This window comes from Phascolarctos cinereus, unplaced genomic scaffold (assembly GCF_003287225.1).
Source record: "Phascolarctos cinereus isolate Bilbo 61053 unplaced genomic scaffold, phaCin_HiC Scaffold_726;HRSCAF=1367, whole genome shotgun sequence".
NCBI lineage: Eukaryota > Metazoa > Chordata > Mammalia > Diprotodontia > Phascolarctidae > Phascolarctos > Phascolarctos cinereus.
This window is the reverse complement of record NW_027556098.1, coordinates 427,003,692-427,023,468: the sequence shown is the minus strand read 5'-3', so window position 1 is coordinate 427,023,468 and position 19,777 is coordinate 427,003,692. Positions and strand designations below refer to the sequence as shown.

The 19,777-nt window shown below is 56.0% G+C and overlaps 1 protein-coding gene across 2 annotated transcripts; it reads left to right on the top strand.

Annotated features, from left to right (window-relative positions):
* Nucleotides 1-6,845: 6,845 nt before the first annotated feature.
* On the top strand, nucleotides 6,846-18,208 carry ZNF444 (zinc finger protein 444). Of its 2 annotated transcripts, none has more exons than XM_020971839.1 (4): nucleotides 6,846-6,928; nucleotides 7,726-8,093; nucleotides 14,059-14,167; nucleotides 17,486-18,208. In XM_020971839.1, the coding sequence occupies exons 2-4, from the start codon at nucleotides 7,764-7,766 to the stop codon at nucleotides 18,112-18,114; spliced, it is 1,068 nt and encodes a 355-aa protein (XP_020827498.1). In that variant the 5' UTR covers nucleotides 6,846-6,928; nucleotides 7,726-7,763; the 3' UTR covers nucleotides 18,115-18,208. The 2 variants fall into 2 exon arrangements, with proteins under 2 accessions (XP_020827498.1, XP_020827497.1); XM_020971838.1 differs by having other exon boundaries at nucleotides 17,483-18,208.
* Nucleotides 18,209-19,777: the final 1,569 nt, after the last annotated feature.

Here is a 19,777-nt window from a genome sequence, read left to right as displayed (position 1 = left end):
TTGTAACTGTATTCCCAGGGCTTAGCACAGATAATGGCATTTCCTAAACTCTCAATGAAGAGGCCCATTTCTTAACCAGCACCCTCAATCCCAAGATCTTCCATCTCTTCCAACAGAGTGCTCCCACCACCGTCCCACACCTTGCTCCTCTTCAGCCTCTCCATTTCTGTCTCTTCCCTGCTTCTCTCAAACATGCCCAAGTCTCCCCCATCTTTAAAAAGCCCTCCCCAGACCTTACGTAGTAGGAGCTAATAAATGGGTGGTGATTGTTTTACTCAAGTCACCACCCTCTCCAATCCTTCAATCCAGTGGATTAAGTGGATGTGGGCTCCCTAAGAAGAATCAAACTTGAATTCTTCTCTTTAGCTCAGAAAGCTCTTCCCAACTGGATTCCAGCCTGCTCGGCCAGTCTTATTTCTCTTCTCCCCTTACATTACAATCCTTCCATCCTGGCACACTTCTGGCATCTCACATACAACATGCTGTCTCCCATTTCTGGGCTGCTCCCATGCCTGGAATGCCTTCTCTCTGCTTCTCAGGATCCTTTGTTTCCTTGAAAACTCCCCTCAAGCTCCACCTTCCACAAGATGCCTTTTCTTAAGCCTTGGGAGCCAGGCCCTGTCCTTCTCCACCCTCTGTCCACCAATGTGTATTTATTTTCTATGGAACATACCTATACATGGTCTCTACCAAAAGAATGTAAGCTCTTTCAGAGCAGAGACTATTTATTATCTAGGAATTCCCTGAGCCCAGCACAAAGTATACACAGAATGGTAAGCAGTAGATAACTCTCTCATTGAAGTTGATCAATTCATTGCCCCAATCCACTCTCCCCCAAACTTCTTTATTTCTGGTTAGCAGCTTCTGGGCCATCCTCTACTCTTACTTATGCAAGGTACACAATCAATAGTCACACCTCCTTTTTAAAAAAGAGATATTTTATTGATCTTTTGTTTTCACATTGCCTAGATTTACCCCTGTAACCTTCCCTTCCCAGGAAGCAATCCTGTAAAAGAAAGGATTTTTTTTTCTTAAAAGAAACAAAAAAAGGTGAAAAGAATAAAAAATAATAAAACCTATCTACATATTGAAAAAAGTCTGTTTTTATATGCAACATCCTGCATAAAGGCCTCTCACTTCTGTGGAAAGAGAGCTCTTCTTTTATCTCCCCCCTTTCCCCCCAGTATCTTTGCTTTTTCTTTTTATTTCTTTTGATTTATCAACAATCACTTCCATAAGCTTTTGAGTTTTAAATTTTTCTCCCCCTCCCTTCCCAAGATGGCTCGCAATCTGATATAGGCTATACATATACATTCCTATTAAACATATTTTCACATTAGTGATGTTGTAAGGAAAAATTAGAACCAATAGAAGGAACCATCAGAAAGAGGAAACAAAACAAAACAGAAGGGAAAAAAGCACAATTATATTGAAGTACGCTTCAATCTGCATTCAAACTCCATAGTTCTTTCTTTGGATGTGGATAGCATTTTCCATCATGAGAACTTTGGAGATATCTTAGATCCTTGCATTGCTGAGAAAGGCTAAGTCTGTCAATGTTAGTCATTGTACAACATGGCTGTTACTGTGTACAAAGTTCTCCTGGTTCTGCTCACTTCACTCAGCATCAGTCCATACAAGTCTTTCTAGGATTTTCTGAAGTCTGCCTGCTCATCATTTCTTACAGCACAATAGTATTCCATTACATTCGTACACCACAACTTGTTCAGTCATTCCCCAATTGATGAGCATCCCCTCAATTTCCAATTCTTTGCCACCACAAAAAGAGGTGCTATAAATATTTTTGTACATGTGGGTCCTTTTCCCATTCTATATTCTTTGGGATACAGCCCTAGAAGTGCTATTGCTGGGTCAAATCCCCTTCTTCATAACTACAGATCAAGGGCACCACCATCCTCTGGGTCCTTCAAGCTCCCAACTTGAGTCACCCTGGACTCCACTCTCTCTCACCCCCCAGATCCTATATGGTGCCAAGGCCTGGCATTTCATCTCTGAAACTTCTTGTCTATTTCACCTCTTTAACAACTCTTGTTGATTCACCTCTGCAATGTTCTCCCATTCTCTTCTCTGACATTGAGCCCACCCTAGTGCAGGCCTTCAGTCCCCTTATGCCTGGTCTATTGCAATAGCTGCTTTGGGGCTGGCCTGCCTCAAAGCCTCTCCCCTCTCCAATCCATCCTCCACTCAGTTGCTAAAGTGAGAATGCCTGTGTGCTCTCTCTTTCTCCACCCCACCCGCACTCAGTCAGGTTCTTTAGGAATCTGCCTCTATCTCCCTCCCCCATCCCTCCCCGTTTTGTTTTCCCCTTTCTTTGTCTCTCATCTCCACCTCTCCCTCTTGTGTCTCTTATATAATGTCTCTTAAGAAATATTTATTCATTAGCTCTTCTGAGCAACGCAACGATCTAAGACAATTACAAAAGACTCATGATGGAAAATGCTGTCCACAACCAGAGAAAGAACTATGGAGTCTGAATGCAGATCAAAGCATACTACTTTCTCTTTTTTGTTTGTTGTTCTTGGTTTTGTTTTGATTTTTTTTTTTTGCTTTTTCTTTCTCAGGGTTTTTCCCTTTTGTTCTGATTTTTCTTTCACAACATGACTAATGTGAAAATATGTTTAATTCATATTATATTCATTTATATTCATATTTAATTCATATACATGTACATGTATAGCCTATATCAGATTGCCTGCTATCTTGGGGAAGGGGAAGTGGAGGGAGGGGAGGAAAATTTAGAACTCAAAATGTTATAAAAGCAAATGTTGAAAACTAAAAATAAATAAGTTAATAAATTTTTAAAAATATTTGTTCAAAGGTGAGTGGAATAGAAGTTGAGAGGGAGCTGGGTGCCCTGCTGGGGCACTGACAGCATTCAAAGAAAGGAGCCCAAGGACTGTGCTGGGCCTCCAGGGCAGAGAAAGGAAGAAGAGGATGTGGAGAAGTAGAAGCCTTGAACTGGGGTGGGGGGGCACGGCACTAGGAGAAAAGAGCTCAGAAGCCCCATTCTTGGTACTGATGGGGTGCTTGGGTGCCAGTGCTTGGATCCCAATTTCTGCCTGCCCTCAGAAACACTATCCCTTCAGCCCAAGGACCCTTTCTCTGGCAGTGACTCATGAGTGGGCCCAGTGAGGCAAACTATCTCTCCCTGTTACAAGAACAAGCTGACTTCTGTAGAATTTCCCTTGTACTACCTTGTATCAATAAATCTATCCTGTACTGATTCCCACACAGTTATGGTGTATAATGTAGAGGTCAAGCTATAGATAGATGTCAATTCCTGAAACTATCTTGTTACTGACGTAACAGACCACAAATATACCCTTTAAGAACCCTCTCTTCCCCCACCCCTTTCCAGTAGTGAATGAAGTAGTTATATGCTATCACCTAATTAGTATACTTGCCACATAATTCACTACTTTTCCTATGTAAGCTTTAGCATCTTTCCCATTAGGTTGCAAGTTCCCTAAGGAGCTCTGCCCACCATGGCAGAATTCCTTAAGGATCTCTGTATAGCATAACAATAAATGTTTGCCACCTTGACTCAAAGAACGCTTGAGTGTATGAATTCATTCCAGACCACCCCGGCCTGATCCTTAGGGGTCTAAACTCCTCAGACAGCAACAGCACCAAGAAAAGACAGAGAATGGCTGGGCTCCGGTGGAAGCCTGAGAGGGAAGGGACCCTGCGACAGATAATTGTGCTTCCAAAGTGGACTGTGTCACCACCCTACTCAAGAAGCTGCCATAGCTCCCTCTCGCCTCTGGAGCCGATGCCTCAATTTACCTTTTAAAAATCTTCACAGCCTTGGTTCTGTTGTACTACAGGGCATAATTACTTCCCCTCATGCCTTCTTCCAGCCAAATGGGCTTTATTCAGGAGGCAGCTAGGGCATGCAGTGCATAAGAGCCCTGGGAAGGAAGTGCTATAGTCATTTCCTCTTATATATGGGGAAGCTGAGGCATGAAAGAGTCAAGTAACATGCCCAGAGTCACATGGCTAGTATCTGAGGTAAGACTTGAACTCAGGCCTACCTATTTCTAGGTCCCACATCACGTAGCTGCCAAATAGGAAGCAGGCCAAGTCCTGTTCTGAGCAGCTGGCTGGGGACAGTGGAGGTGGTATCCGGGAAGACACCACCTCTGGTGGAGGTCTGCTCATCCACCTGTGGTGTGACCCCACCCACCTCTCACCTGTGGCTCCAAGAAGCTGTGGCACATGCATTGGCCACACTCTCTCGAAGACAGCTAAACCAGGTTGAGGGTAACCCTCCGGTCTCCAAAGGGTCAGTGAGTCAGGAGAGGGTCTAGGCCTCCCCCACAGAATGGGTGGATGAGAACAATCTGTTCCAGCTGCCACAAAGGTGGCTGAAGCAGGTGCTGTGCAGCGCTCAGGGTTTGGTCAGACACTGAAGATGCCAAGACCGTCCCCTGTGTCCGGGCCATCGCCAGTCCCTCTGACTTCTGTCCTGCCGCTTGATGACTCTGGAGGAGATCGAGGTGGAGGACTCTGTGCCGCTCTGCCTCATTTCAAATCAATTCAGGGCATGTCAGGAGGGTGATGACCAGCAAGGGACGGAGGCTCCATTTGCAAGCTGGGCAAGGCCTTCTTTAAGCCAAGAAAGAAAGGCAAAGAGAAGGCCTGGGAAGGTGTTTCCATCAAGAAGGATGGAGATGGAGAATCTTCAAGGGAGCTCCATGGGAACTGTACCTCTCCTAAATTCCTGACAAAGGGCATTACCTCTTGAAAACCTTCAGTGACAGGGAGCTCACGCCCAACAAAGGAGTCCCGTTTAGCGCTGACTGCTGAGAAGTGTTTCCTTCCACTGGGGCTGAGGCCAAGAGGAAAAGGGAGTTCTCTTTGCTCTGGGGCTCCTGGGGAGTTGGGAATGGATGGGGCCCAGAAGATGGGGGATGGTTTGGCCACAAGGCATAGAACCCCAAGGAAAGGATGAGGGGGCAGGCAGCCACTGCCTAAGGTGAAAAGGAAGGCCCCAGCTGGGCTCCCTCCTCTCTCACTTCACAGTTATCTGGGGAGCAGAAGGGGCATCCACTGCCCCCGAGCCATCCCTCCCAAGCCCCACGTTTCCATGACTTATCTTTGTCCTGGCCAGGCTCAGGCCTCAGTGTACCCATTGTGGCCTGCCCTCCCTCTACCTGCCAGCTACCCCCCAGGCACCTGCCCCTCTCCACTTCCCCTGGCTCAGCCTGCTCTATCCAGCTCCTGGTCAGCCCATCCAGGTCGTGGCTGCCAGCTCTAGGTGCCATCTCCACAGCCTACCTCTCTCTATACTACCACCATCCCATCCCAACATCCAGCTTGCCCCAAACAGAAGGCCCTGGCGAGTCCCCCGGCTAAGCCATGATAGCCTGGGAGCCTCCAGGAAGAGGAGTGGAGAACAAAGCTAGTCCCTCTTCCTCCTCCTCCTAGGGGTGGCCTGGCACATAATGAAACCTGGCTCTCATGTGTCACTCCCTCCTCACCCCTCCCTACAGTAAGCATGCCCATTTCTCATATGGCACCGATGCGGGGCTAGCCACTGCTTCCTCTGCAGCCCCCAGCCCCGAAGCCGGCTCCCCTCCCTCCTGCCTAGCTGACCTGTTGGCCCTCCCTGCCTCTCAGCACCTCGGGCCTGGGGGGCCTCGCCCTCTCCATTCCCGACTTCCTTCAGGGCTCAGTTTAAATCCTGCCATTCCTCACCCCCATCCCCTTCCCCACCCCCAGTGGGCGAGACGCCCTCTCCACACCCCACACGAATCACGTGATTTCTGTCAGGATGGGGGCTTCGGGAGGCAGGGACCTCCCTGGCTTTTTTTTTTTTTGGTCTTTCTCTGTATCCCCAGCATCCAGGACATGGCTGGCACGCAATAGGCGCTAAGTAAACGCTTGTTGACTGAAGAACTGAGATAACCTAGTCCAACCTCTGCATTTGACAAAAGGGGAAACTGAGGCACAACGCGTGGAAGGGCCCCCAATCGTCGCTCACGTGTCCCGAGTGCAGGCCAGTCCGTCAGAGGGCCTTGTGGGCCAGGACCTCGGGCTCTAACCCCGGCAGAGATCGGCGGGCTCGGGTCTGCTCAGACCCAAAGTCCCGGCGCGCGCGGAGGTGGGAGAGGGGCCTGAGACAGAACGGGCGGGGCCTTGAAGGCCACGGTCAGCGAGTAGCCTGCGGCCCCCTGCTCGCCAGCCCTCGGCAAGATGGGTGACACCAGGCCCGCGGTCGCGAGGCCTGCCGGGCTCCCCGCCCCTCCCCCTCGGTCTTCTTCGCCACCACCCCCAACCTGAGGGGGTGGGGGAGATAAAGAGTAGTAGTCAGGACGACCACCCTCGACGCCTCCAATTGGCTGGGACTTCGAACGCCGCTGCTCTGGATTAGTCCAGAGCCGGGCCAGGCCCCGCCCCGCTCGCGCCTCTCCTCCACCGCGCTATCACCCCGGGGCCCCGGCTTCCGGCTGAGCCACCTCCTCCCCGCCCTCCCTCCCACTCCGGTCTCCACGGCAACCGCCCCTTCCTCCCGGGCCCCGCGCGCGCGCGCGCGCTCTAACCCCTTCACCAGCTTCCCGGCCTCCGAGTCGCGCGCCTGCGTACTCCTCCGCATTCCACGGTTCCCCGCCTCTCGCTTAAGGAAGGCCTATGGGGAGTCGAGCTGCCGCGCGAGGCTTCTTGGGAAGTGTAGTTATCGCGGGGAACTGGTCGCACCGCGCCGCAAAGGCTGCCGGGACATGGAGTCCTCGGTGTGCTTGTGCGCATGTGCGGGAGGTTGAGGGGGGGGGGCTTTCGGGGGCGCGCGGGCGGGCGGGGGGCCCAGCGGTGGACACGGACACGGACACGGGCACGGGCGTGGGCCCCGACACCGAGTCGGGCACGGGCTCAGAGGGAAGTGGGCGGACGGACAGACGTGCCCGCGGTGAGCGACCTGGGGGTGGGGGGAGACAAAAGGGAGGGGGCGGGGCGGCGAGGGAGGGGACCCCCGCCTCTCGGACCCCGGATCCTCCTCCCCTCCCCCCCTGCCCCGCCCCACGCTCTCCCCCTCCCCTCCATCTGCCCCTCCCCCACCCCCTGTCCTCCCCTTTCTCTCCCCCAGTTTCTCCGCCTCTCACGGTTCCCTCCTGTGCCCCTCCCCCTTCACTGCCCTCCCTTCCACCTGCCCTTCCTCCTTTCCCGCCCCTCCCCCTTTCCATGGCCCCTCCCCCTCCGCTCTTCTCCCTACCACTCTGCTCCTCCTCTGATCTTCCTTGAAGCCCCCAGTTCCCTCCTGACCCCCCTTCTCCCCTCTTCTTTTTCCGTCTACACTGTCCCCCCAGGCTTGGTGGAAATTGAGAACTTGGGTTCGAATTCTAGCCCCATACTTACTAGCTGTGGGAACCCGGGCCTCAGTTTCCTTATCCGTAATATGAGGGAGTTGGGCGCCCGGGTCCAAGCCCTTTTCTGATCTGGATCCGAGATTTTCAGGCTCACACCCCTAGCGGTGGGGGAGGGGCTGCCTCAGAGAGTGCTGGGGGCAGGACCGTAAGCTGGGAGGCCGATGAGAGGGAGAGCTGGGGAAGGAGGGAGCCGAGGACCCCCCCCCTCCAGCGCAAGGGAGCCTGAGCTCAGGTCTAGGGGAAAGACGTGACCTTTGGGCCTCAGTCTCCTCAAGTGTAAAAAGCAGAGGTTTTTGAGCCAGCCGGGGGCCTGGCACTAACGGGCAGCCTCTTCCCCCAGGCTCCAGCTGCTGGGCCCAGTGCAGTGGCAGCCCCTCCATGGAGGTAACACCCCCCCTGCTGCCCCCGCAGGGGCCCCCAGTGAAGCAGGAAGCCCGCGCTGGGGAGGCCTTGGCCCCGGACTCCCCGTGGTGCCGCTTTCGCCACTTCCACCTGGGGGATGCTCCAGGCCCTCGAGAAGCCCTGGGCCTGCTGCGGGCCCTGTGCCGGGACTGGCTGCGCCCCGAAATCCACACCAAGGAACAGATGCTGGAGCTGCTGGTGCTGGAGCAGTTTCTGAGCGCCCTGCCGGCCGAGATCCAGGCCTGGGTTCGGGGCCGCAGGCCCGAGACCGGCGAGGAGGCGGTCAGCTTGCTGGAGGAGCTGTGGGTGAGCCAATGGGCGGGAGGGCAGACCGGGGGTCAGATCTGGCCTTACACTGGGCCAGTCCCTTTATCTCTGGGTGCCTCAGTTTCCTCATCAGAACACTCTGATGAACTTTTGCCCAGCCTAATCTGGTCAGCCAGCGGGCTTCATCCCTGCCCTCTTCAGTAGCCCGGGGTCTGGTTGTTTCTGGTTCACAGACAGATGGAGGGCAGGAGGGAGGACACAGACCTAGTGCCACCCCCAGAAGGGCCGTGGGCCTCCTCTCCTTGGAGTGACCCCAATACCTGCATCAGAGGCAGCCTCCTGGGGGGGGAGCCTTGACCCAAGGTGTTGTGCTGAACAGGGCTGACTGTTCTGGCCCCAGGGCTCAGAAGAGGAGGCAGCACCCCAAAGTAGGGAAGGGGGTGACTGGGGCGCTCGAGCCGAATCTTGTATCGAGGATTCCTGGGGCCCTGGCCTGGAGAGTCTGGCCATTCTCAGCACTGCTTACAGAAAGCAAGTTGGGATCTCTGTCTTTGGCTGGGCCTGGGTGCCCTCCTCCCTGTCTTCACCCTTCTCTTCCCTGGCTCTCCTTCCCCTCCCCCTTCCCACTTCCTCTCTCTCCTCCTCTCCTCCCCCCCTTCTCATCCTCCTCTCCTTTTCCTCCTCCCCTCCCCCCACCTCCCACCTGCTGCCTTTACCTCCAGCGCTCCACTTTCCCTAGTTGTGTGGGTTCTTCTTGAAGAGGTGGGAGCCTCCTCTTGACTGAACATACCCAGTCCCTTTCCCAGACCTTGGTTGCCCCAGTCAGAAGGGCCCCTGTAGTGGGGCAAGGGCAGGGGGCGGGGGTTGCAGGCCAACCCTCTGTGGAATCTCTGTCCTTCATTGAAGTCCTCCATGAGCTTCCCCTTTGGAGGGGAGCCCCATGGCTGTCCCCGTGGAGCTGACTGGCCTCTGGTGACTCGTGGGGGTGGGGGCGTTCTCCTGCCTTTACTTAGGAGGGAGCCCTGCAGATCTGCAGATTTCCCGGCCTTCATCTCCTGAAGCAGAGCACTGACTGCTCCAGAGGCCTGGCTTTCCTGCTTGTGCTCTCCCTCTTCCTCTTCCTCTCTCTCTCTCTCTCTCTCTCTCTCTCTCTCTCTCTCTTCTCTCTCTCTCTCTCACACATACACACACACACACACACACCCCCCTCAGTCCGCCCCTCCCCCACTCAGTATCTCTAGCTTCCCAAGCCTCAGCTTCAATGGTGTCTCCTCCAGGAAACCTTCCCTGCTGTTCCCCTCCGCACGATGCCTACCCCATAGTGCTTTCCTGGGGGGTCTGGTTTTCCTAGATGCCTCTTGGCAGGCACATCTTTTCCCGGACAGAAGAGAAGCTAGAGGTCAGGGTGGATTTCATTTTTTCTCTGTGACCCAGGGCCTAGTATATGGTAATAAATGCTTGTTGATTGATTGCTCTGACCTGAGTTCTGGCCCACTTTGAACTGAGGCCAAGGCGCTGTGCTGAGGTGGCCATCGTGTCTGTGGCCCTTCCCCTAGAGGGGCCCTCATCCCTGCTGTCCAGAGCTGGTCCCAGGCCTCTGGGCATTGGGGCCCTCCTCCTGAGCAGTGCCGAATTCTCCAGACGGGCCCAAGGCTTCCATTTCTTACATTTCCCTCTTGTTCAGGCTTGACTTGTCGTCCTAGCCTGCCCTCAGTGGGTCGAGGCCTCATTCTGTCAGCCGGGGCGAGAGCTCTCTCTCCCAACTTTGCTGCCTCCATGGATGTGATGAGTGCACCAGGGCCTCTCCCACAGGAATGCAGGGGTCTGTGCGCTTTCCAGCAGCCCTGGGGCCTGGCACTTGGCGCACCTTTGAGGGCGGCCAGCGCTGGATTACTTTCACTTGACTTCTCTGCAGTGCCAGCTCCCTGTTAACCAGGTTTGTACTCTCTTCCCCAGCGGTTCCTCGTTCATCGCCTCTTGAGTGTCTGGCATTCCAGGCTCTCCGCAGCCTCTTTCCACCTTTGCAGCCTTATCTCCCCTTGCCGCCCTCCACCTCCCTCCTTCTCAGTCCCTCGTTAGTCGGAGCTGGCCTGGGGCTGGTCCCTGGCGCTGCAGAATTTCCTGTGGTGAAGCTTCACTGGATGCGATGCCCGTTCTTGGACAGAAGGCCCAGCAGTGACCTTCTGCCCAGGCTGCTGCTGTCCCCTGTACCTGCCCCACGTTCTCTGCATGGAGGATTTTTCTGTCTGGGGGTCTTAGCCCCTCACTGGACTGGAAGCTCCATGAGGCCAGGGACCATGTCTTTTTAAATTTTTTGAATAAATTTTTGTTGCTGTCTTTTGTTTCTGCATCACCAGGATGAGAGCCATCTCTGATAACAAATTAAGAAACTAAAGCACATCTCCATTACAAAACTTTGAGAGAGAGAGACAGAGAGGCTGAGGTGTGCTCTCTCCGGGAAGCCCAAGGGGTCGGACACCCTCGTTTTTCCCACTTCCTTCCCTCTCTCCTTCCTGCTGTCTGTGCACACAGAAGCGGTTTGTTGTCACGTGCTCAAGCTTGACTGGTTTCTCTTTGTTACTTGCTTAGGCCCAGAGCTATGCAAGGGATGAGATCTCTTTTTCTTTCCATTTTGAGAATTTTGTGACCTTGACACATGCAGGCCAGTTTCTGCTGGACAGCTTTGGCCCTTTCCCAGCCCTCCTGGGCTGCTCTCTCTCTGTCTCTGCTGAGGCAGACAAAGCCCCAGGTGGCCTGGGCTGGGCTGGGAGGTGGGAGGCCCAAACTGGAGCCACAGCGCAGCCCCTTTCACTGCGGGAGGACTTGGCAGAGACGCTTCTCTTCCCCTCTGTCCGGTGATAGTTTGGCCCTCAAAGTCCCTTCACCCTTCCTGAGGCAAATGTCAGGATTGGGGGAATGTCCTGGGGCTGGTGAAGAGACAGAAGCGGGCCACCTTGCTTCGGTCTTGCTGCTGGCAAAGTCCTATCCCTTCCCCAGGTCTTAATTTCCTCTTCTTGGGGGCCGGGCCAACAAGCATTCCTTTGGCATCTACTGCATGGAGGATGAAAGTTTGGATAGCTCTGGTTAGAGAATGACAAGACAGGGTCACTACCCTCAGGGAGTCTACAGTCTAGGAGGGGGACTGAGGCCAGACTCTGCAAGAAAGCCCACCCATATCGTCTTGTGTTTTCTCCCACCTTCCTTGGGCCCAAAGTGTTGGAGGGCCGGGGAAGGTGCAGCATCCTCCTCAAGTGTAGAGTCCACGACCTTGGTTCTGTTCCAAGCTTGGGGGTAGGGTGGGGTGGTCACCCACACGGGCGGATGGCCTGGCCCATCGTAGGCATTAGACAGAGACCCAGGAAGTGAGCTCAAGGCTAGCCCCTTGCCAGCTTATCCCTGCCCTCCCTCCCTCCATGCAGGGCTCAGCTCTGAGCCCCCTCCTCATCCCTGGAGCACAGGCCTTCGTGGGTACTGCCAACGGCTGCCGGAGCATGCCTTCCTGCTTCCCGTGTCCCTTCTTTCCTTATGTATGTATGTATATATTTATTTGTTAATTTTTAGTTTTCAGCATTCACTTCTGTAAGATTTTGAGTTTTAAATTTTCTCCCCCTCCTTCCCCCCTCCTCCCTCCCCAAGACAGCATGAAATCTGATATAGGCTCTACTTATCCATTCATATCAAGCATATTTTCCCCTTACTCATGATGTAAAGAAGAATTAGAGCTGATAACCACAAGAAAGAAGAATCGAAACAAAACAACAAAGGAAAAGGGGAGCCAGTAGTGTGCTTCCATCTGCATTCAGACTCCCTGGCTCTTTCTCTGGATGTGGGTCACATTTTCCATCACAAGGCCTTTGGAGATGTCTTAGATCCTTGCACTGCTGAGAAGGGCTACGTCTGTCAAAGTCAGTCATGACACAATGTGGCTGTTATTTTGTACAGTGTTCTCTTGGTTCTGCTCACCTCACTCAGCATCAGACCATGCACATCTTTCCGGGTCTTTTGAAGTCTGCCTGCTCATCATTTCTTGTAGCACAGTAATATTCTATTACATTCATATCCCGCAGCTTGCTCAGCCACTCCCCAGTGGATGGGCATCCTCTCAGTGCCCAATTCTTTACCACCACACAAAGGGCTGCTATAAATATTTTTCTACATGTGGGTCCTTTTCCCGTTTTTAGGATCTCTTTGGCATCCAGGGTGGGTCCTTTCTTTTCTTCTTGGAGTGGGTTCCCAGAGGGTGCTGCCGGCCCCTGGGGAGGGGAGGGAGCCTGGGTGCTTCTGCTGAAAATCCGCAGGTGAGCTCAGCCGCCTCTCTGTGCACTGTGCCTTTGGGACCTTGATGCCTTCCTGTTCTTCCTCATCTTCATTTACCTTCCACTCCAGTCACCTCACTGGTCTTCCTTCCCCTCCAGAAATCCTCCTGGGGCCCTTCTCAAGGCAGGCTTTTTCTTCTAAATGCTTTGTCATTCTCTCCAGAGTCTTCATCCAGAGAACCCGTCACTGTAGCAAACACTGCGGTCGGTGGAGCAGACCCTTCTGCACAAGTGCAGAAGTCTGTCAGTGCAGAAGCCATTCCCCTGCACTGCCCCAAATGTAATCTTGGGCCCTACTTGCAGTTTAGGAACCTCTGCATCGCCCTCATTGTCCACTGTTGGGCCACATTCGACAGCTAGCGCGCTGTGGTTAGACCGTCTGACCTCCAGAGTCCCAAGAGAGCATTTTAATTAGGCTTCAAAGCCCAACCTGGGCATAGACTGAACAGGTCAAAATGGAAAGTAGAGATGTCTTAGGAGTCAGGACTGGATCCTATGATGAGAAGTGTGTCCTTTGGTCAGAGTGTAGTGTGGCCACAAGGTTCGGGGAGCCCCTGGGGAGTGGAGGAGGGGGAAGCTGCTGAGCTTTATGCCCCCCACAGGTTCTGGCCCTATTTATAAGATGCTTCCCCAGACAGAGGCCCCTTCCATAGTCAAAGGAGCTCAGGGAGGCTGGTGTGGATGCTGGTGTAGACAGAACCATGGTGGGAAAGGCTCAGTCCGGGATACAGCACCCAGCAAAGTAATGAGCTCTTCCAGCTAAAGAAGGTGCAGTGGGATGCCAGCCAAGAAGTGAGGCTTTCCTTGCGCTCCGGGGGCTCCCCTTCTGATGAGCTAAGGTCTCAGTTGCAAGTCCTGGGGCCAGGGTCCTAAGCAGGGAAGGGCCCAGGACATGGGGAATGAGAGCTTTGGCTGTCAAGCGGCTCCCCGACAGGGGCTCCGCCCTAGTATAAGGATTGGTTGTGTCCCCATTTTCTAGATTGGGACATTGTGGGCCAGAAAGGGAATTGACTTCTCAGGGTGAGGTGGGCCAAGCACTTTTGCCTGGGTTGGGGGAGGAGACCTAGGCAGGAGGAAAGGCTGGGTCCCAGAGTGGTCAAAACCTACCTAGAATGAACTGTTCTCAGAGGGCCAGCGACAGACAAAAAATCCGTGAGGGCCAGTGCTGGCTTGGGACCCTGTCATCTCCCTGGAGCCGACCCTCCAGGGTCAAGGCCCCGTCACCCTTCCTTGCAAAGTGAGAATGAACATCTTTGGGCTCCCTCCCTGGGGGGGACAGGAGGAGAGCAGAGCCCTGGGGAGTGAGGAGCTGCCGTCACTGCATCATCGTGCTTAGATCCCCCTCCTGAGGCCTTCCCAACCAACACCAGCTGATGGCTTTTATGTGCCTGGAGAGAGCTCAGATTCTCACCTCCTCATTTCACAGTGAGGCAAACGAAGGGGTCGGTAGCAAGGCCCTCAGCGTGGATGAGTCTGGGGCAGAGATGCAGCTAGGACCCAGCTCTCTCTGTCATTCGTAGCTGGTCCTGTTCCCCCCCCCCAAAAAAAAAAGAAGGCTGTAAGTCATTAAGAGCCTTTTAATATGCCTGAGCTGGCCCTTCTGACATCTGAAACCTCCCCTCTGCTGGAGAAGGCATAGCCATCCCTCTGAATGATCACTTACTAAACAGGCTGTCCCACCATTTCAGGGGCCAGTGACGTCCCAGGATCGGCCCCAGGAGCTCAGGGGACAGCAAGAGGTGACAGGTGCTGCTGGAGTCCCCACCGGGAAGGAAGATGGCGGGATGATGTCGCTAGGTGAGAAGCAGCCCCTTCCCTACTCCACAGGTTGGAGCAGAGACCTGGAGAAGAGGAGAGGCAGGAAAATGGGCCTCAGGGAACCCCTAGTCTTGGGTCGAGCAGACATGGACCTTCCCCTAAGAGAAGCTTGATGGCGGCAGCGGGGGGGGGGGGGGGAGATGATCCTGACCCTCATTCAAACCCAGATGGAACACCTTGTCCCGACCTTTACCATCTCCCCAGCTCTACCTGGTTCCAGGGCCCCTCCCTCATCACTCTGGGCTTCGCCTTGGTCCTGTCTTCATCATCTTTCCCAATTCTACCCTGACAGAAACCCCAGATCGCCAGCTGTCCCTGACCCTGTCCCCAACTCAGCCACGGACAGTCGTCCTTCCTAATGGGAAGCCTGTGTCACTGGTCCTGACCCACCTCAACCCCTATGCCGCGGGCTACCCCAGACCTGACCCCCATCTTCCTCTCAGGGCCCTCCCCATATCTGCAGCATAACCTCCAGCATCTGCTCAGGTGACCTCCAGGGAAGAAGTCATGCTGCTCTGAGGCCACCATTGCAGGGCTCCGGTGGTCAGGATCCCATTCCTGGGTCCGCTTGAGCCCTGCCTCTGTTACCAGCCCATCAGTGACTCCTAGCAGGAGCCTGGTACCGGTCAGTGCTGTGGGGGCCCAGGCCGTGTGGGGATCTTCATGGAGGGGAGGATTGGCCCCTTCCTGGCAGTCCATGAGCTGACCAGCATTTATTAAGCGCCACCTCCATCTCTGGTACCAGCCTCTTGGTGGACAGTGAGGAGGAGGATGTAAGACATCCTATAGAGAGACTTGCCCACGGTTTTCAGCGTCAGACCTAGGCCGGGGGCCTGGGGCCTCCAGCCCCAAATTGGACCCTTTCCCTCACACCATGTCCTGGGGCCTGCTCCTTCTGTTTGCAGATGGCCCAAGGCCGGGAGGTCGTGGTGAGCTTCCAGAAAGATGAGGGCATCGGGGTGAAGCTCACAGGGTCAGATTGATGTCTGGGGTTAAGAAACACAGCCCAGTCCATGTTTATGGAGTGGCCTGGCCTGGTAGACAAAAGTAAAAGGCCTTGCCCTCCAAGCAATTGCGCTCTTTGCACCAATGCGTTGTGTATGATGGAGTTAGGACAGAGGATTTGGAGAGGGATGGTCATGTTTTAAGAGAGACTAGAAAGGCAGGTGAGAGGCGCAGTCAGGCGCAAGGTGGTGGAGGAGCTGTGGGGTCTTAGCGGAGAGCCTGGCAGACTTCAGAGGTGTCTTGTTGGAGAAGAGGGAAGCTTTGCTCTGAGCAGAGGAGATGGCAGTGAGTGCTGGGAGCCCCTTGGGAAAGGGCCCAGAGGAGCTGCCAAGGGGAGGGTCCCCGGGGAGGCCTCCAGACTGGGGAGCATCCCAAGAAGGCCCTAGAAGACCCCCCAGCACCGAGGGGCCCCCATCCACTCCACAACAGTGCTCAATGTTAGGGGAGCTTTAGCCAGATTCTGCCTCCAGGGGCCAAGACCAGCCCCTAGACTCCCCACAGAAGGGCATTGTGCTCCAAGCCACTCAGGCCCAGATCCTTGAACTGACCTTCATCTGGCATGGATTTAAGGCCCTTCACTTTCCCGGTGACCCTTCTCTGATCATTTTCCTTTTTAAATGGCGGTACAAGCAGCTACGTACAGACGAGCCCTAAACAGGCCAAGCAGCAGGTGACCCATGAGGGAAGGCACTAGAATATGAAGTCAGGTTGAGGAAGGCGAGACTTTAGCTGGGATGGGAAAGAAGCCTGGTGATGGGGGAGGGGAGGGAGAATCTTCCCCGCCTGGGGAGCAGCCATAGAAAATGCCAGGCTGGGAGATGGAGGGTCTTGTTCATGGAACAGCCTGGCCAGCCCAGATTGGGTCTATAGCGGGGAGTCAGGATGAGAAGACAAAAGGTGGGGGGAGGCAGCGGAGGGAGGACTCTGAGCATGGATTGGCTTCTGGATGTCGGGGAGCCCCTGGGGGAGGGGAGAGCAGACAGGGCTTTAGGACAGACCAGTATGAGAGACCAGAGGCTGCACCAGGCTGGGGGCAGGGGCCCATTGGAGAGAGGGTGCAGACCTCAGCGCCATATTGGATCTGGGCACTAGAGCAAGTGAGGAGGCGGTGGTTTTGCCCTGGACAGTGGTAGGGAAGGTGGGAGAGAAGGAGAATGAGCCAGGGCCCACTCCCCATCTCTCCGTCTCCCCCTGTATACCCTGAGGCCTCCCTCCAGGCTTTGCTAAGAGCTGGGTAGATGTTCCAGGCATCCCCCTCGACCACCTGACCTGTCCTCAGCTGTCAGTCACCCCTGCATCCCCTTCTGCAGCACCTGCTGTGCCAGGATTGCCAGCAGCTCACCTTGCGGGGTCTCTCACCTCCAGGTCCCCCCTCTTTCTCCTCTCCCGTCCCCCTCTCTCCTCTCCCATCCCCTTCTCTCCTCTCCAGTCCCCCTCACTCCTCTCGTGTCCCTCTTCCCTCTCCCGTCCCCCTGTCTCCCCTCCTGTCCCCCTCTCCTCTCTCCCCTCTCCCGTCCCCTCACCTCTCTTCCCTCTCCCGTCCCCCTCACTCCTCTCCTGTCTCCCTCTCTCCTCTCCCTTCTCCCATCCCCCTCTCCTGTCCCACTGTCCCCCTGTCCCCCCTCCCATCCTCCTCACCTCTCTTCCCTCTCCCATCCCCCTCACTCCTCTCCCTTCCCCCCTCTCCTCTCCCATCCCTCTCTCATCTCATGTCCCCCTCTCCCATCCCCCTCTCTCTTTTCCCGTCCCCTTCACTCTTCTCCCGTCCCCCTCACTCCTCTCCCGTCCCCCTCAGTCCTCTCCCATCCCCCTCTCCCCTCTCCCATCCCCCTCTCCTCTCTCCCCTCTCCATCCCCCTCTCTCCTCTCCCTGTCCCTCTCCCATTTTCCATGATTCCCTGGGCACACAGGCTGGCTGTTTTGGCCCAAAAGGCAGAGTTTGCTTGGCCTTCTAACTTCCGTCCCCTTTGGTCTTGGTAGACAAAGCCAGAGGTGAGCAGCTGCTCCCTGCTTTTGACCCTCAGGCCCTTGTCACAGATATGCCGTGTCCAGAACCTGTACCCACGTCTGTCTGTGCATGAGGGCCTCGGGGGCTCGCTGGGCCTGCTTGCCAGGCTTTTCAGATGAGTCTTATTTCTCTGTTTTCTCAGGGGTCACCTTGGTGCTGTTTGACCCCAGGGGCAGACCTCAGAGCAGAGGCTGAGGCTGGGGGGGGGAGGTGCCTGAGTTCCAGGTCCCTTCCTCACATCTGCCCTCTACACCCCTGTCCTAACTCCTGTCTCTGCCCCAGCAGGAGGCGAGCCACCCTCAGGGGGCGTGAGTGTGAATGCTGCCCCAGTCCCCGGAGCCTCCTCGGAGCTGCCCCGCCCCTACAAGCAGGAGCCTGGCAGCCCCCCGCCCCTGCCATCGCTGCCCTCCTGCCTGCCCTGCTTCCTGGGCCCAGCAGCAGCCGTGGTGGCTGCACCCGCTTCCTGCCTCGAGTGTGGCAAGGCCTTCCTGAAGCCCGCCCACCTGCTGAGACACCGGCAGAGCCACTCAGGCGAGAAGCCCCACGCGTGCCCAGAGTGCGGGAAGGCCTTCCGCCGCAAGGAGCACCTGCGACGGCACCGGGGCACCCACCCGGGCCCGCCCCCAGGGACCGGACCCACAGCCCCCCTGGGCTTGTGTGCGGCTCCCCGCCCAGCCCGAGAGAAGCCCCACGCCTGCCGCGACTGCGGCAAGACCTTCTACTGGCGGGAGCACCTGGTGAGGCACCACAAGACGCACTCCGGGGCGCGGCCCTACGCCTGCTGGCAGTGCGGCAAGGGCTTCGGGCGGCGGGAGCACGTGCTGCGCCACCAGCGCACCCATGGGAGACCCCCGGCCCCTCCCGGCCCCAGCACGGCAGGGGGCAGGCCCTTTGCTCCGTGGCCCGTGGGATAGAGCGCCGGCTGCCCACCTGGCCATGGGCCATCACAGGCCGCTCCCTTCTCCTCCTCCCACCACCCCAGCGTCCCCCGAATCAGGCCACTCTCAGGAGGCGAGGAGAGAGCCCCAGACATTGGGGCCGATGAAGAGGGAGGGGGAGAAAGGGCCTGAGAAGAGAAGGCCGGGGCGCAGGGGCCAGAAGGGGACCGGACCCTGGTGGTGGAGGCCAGAGGCCAAGAGCCAGACTTGGCTGTACCCGGGAGGACGGGCCAGGACGGGTGGACGGTCACCCTTGGCCTGTCCTCACAGGCTGGGAGCAGATGCCTGCCCCCTACCCCGCCCAAAAATAGGATTTGAAGCCAAGAACACAATAAAATCATTGAAGCTGTGTGTAAAAGGCCAAGCTCAGAGTCGTGCCCTGCCTCAGGCCTCCAAGGGAAAGGTCGGCTGGCGGGGGGGAGGGGAGGTAGCAGAGCTGGAGGCCTCAGCCTGACTGTGGCACAAAGGTCCATCAGAAGGCCCATCCCAGTCCTGGTCCCCTCAGGCCTAAGTATGTGGCCCCAGTTTGGGGTCTGAAGATCTGGGTTCGGATCCCAAACTCTTCCCTTTCTGGTCTGTGTCCAGGAGAAGGCTGTTGTAGGCCAAGGCTGGACTCGGGCAGGGCCCAAGGCACAAAGCAACCTCATGCCGTTTGGAGGGGTTGCTACGGTTGGCTGAGAGGGTCTTGGAAGATTTCTTGAAGTCTGAAACTCGGGTTTTTGAAAAACAATTTTTCAAGTAGAAAATGGGAGATCGATGTGAGGCTAGCTGTTTGAAAAAGCTTTGGTCATTGTAGCAGATGGCTCACAACACAGAAGCCTCATCACCATACAGCAGCCAAGAGAGAGAAGGCAACCCTTTGAGAAGCCCCTGTCCCATGGATGAGGACACTAGAGGCCTGGAGCATTGGGCGCCAAGGTGTCAGCGGTCTGGAGGAGGGCAGCCCGGGGGGCAGTGCATGTAATAAATGCCAGCTGTGTGCAGAGAGCAAGGAGAGACAGGCTGTGCCCCGGGACTTTCCGTTCCAGTCACTGCAGCAGAAGGGAGAATGGAGCACAGTCCAGGAGGATGGAGGGCCTCTCAGGCTTGGGGAACAGCTCATCCAGACATGGGAAGGGCGGCGTGGGGTTCCAGGAAGAGCAAGGAAGCTAGTTGGGCTGAAGGCCGGAGGGGAGGGGGATGTGGCCAAGGAGAGAACCAAGCTGTGATGCTGTGGGCGCTGCCTTGGTGGGTGAGCGAGGGGAAAGGGCAGAGTGTCACCCGAGAGACGGGACAGTGGCCGAGCAGTGGCCTCAGGCTGGCTAGGAGTGAGGAGGAGGCCACGGGTTACAACCCTGGTTGGAAGAATGCTGGTGCCCTGGACAGATGGGGGAGTGAGGACGAGAGGAGGGGCAGGGAGACAGGTGTCCACCTGGCGACCAGATGTGTGGGGATGGTGGTTAGAGGTCCTGGGAGCCTTCAGTGCGGAGAAGGAAAGGTTTAAGGGACCTGGTCACAGACCTCAAGTCACTGGGAAAGTGGGCTTGAGGGGCCCCAGGAAGCAGTGGAGACACAATTGAGGCTGTCCACCAGGTACACAGGCTGGCTTGTGGGTGGTGAGCTCCCCAACCCTGGAGGGACCGTGGAGGCTCAGTCCCTT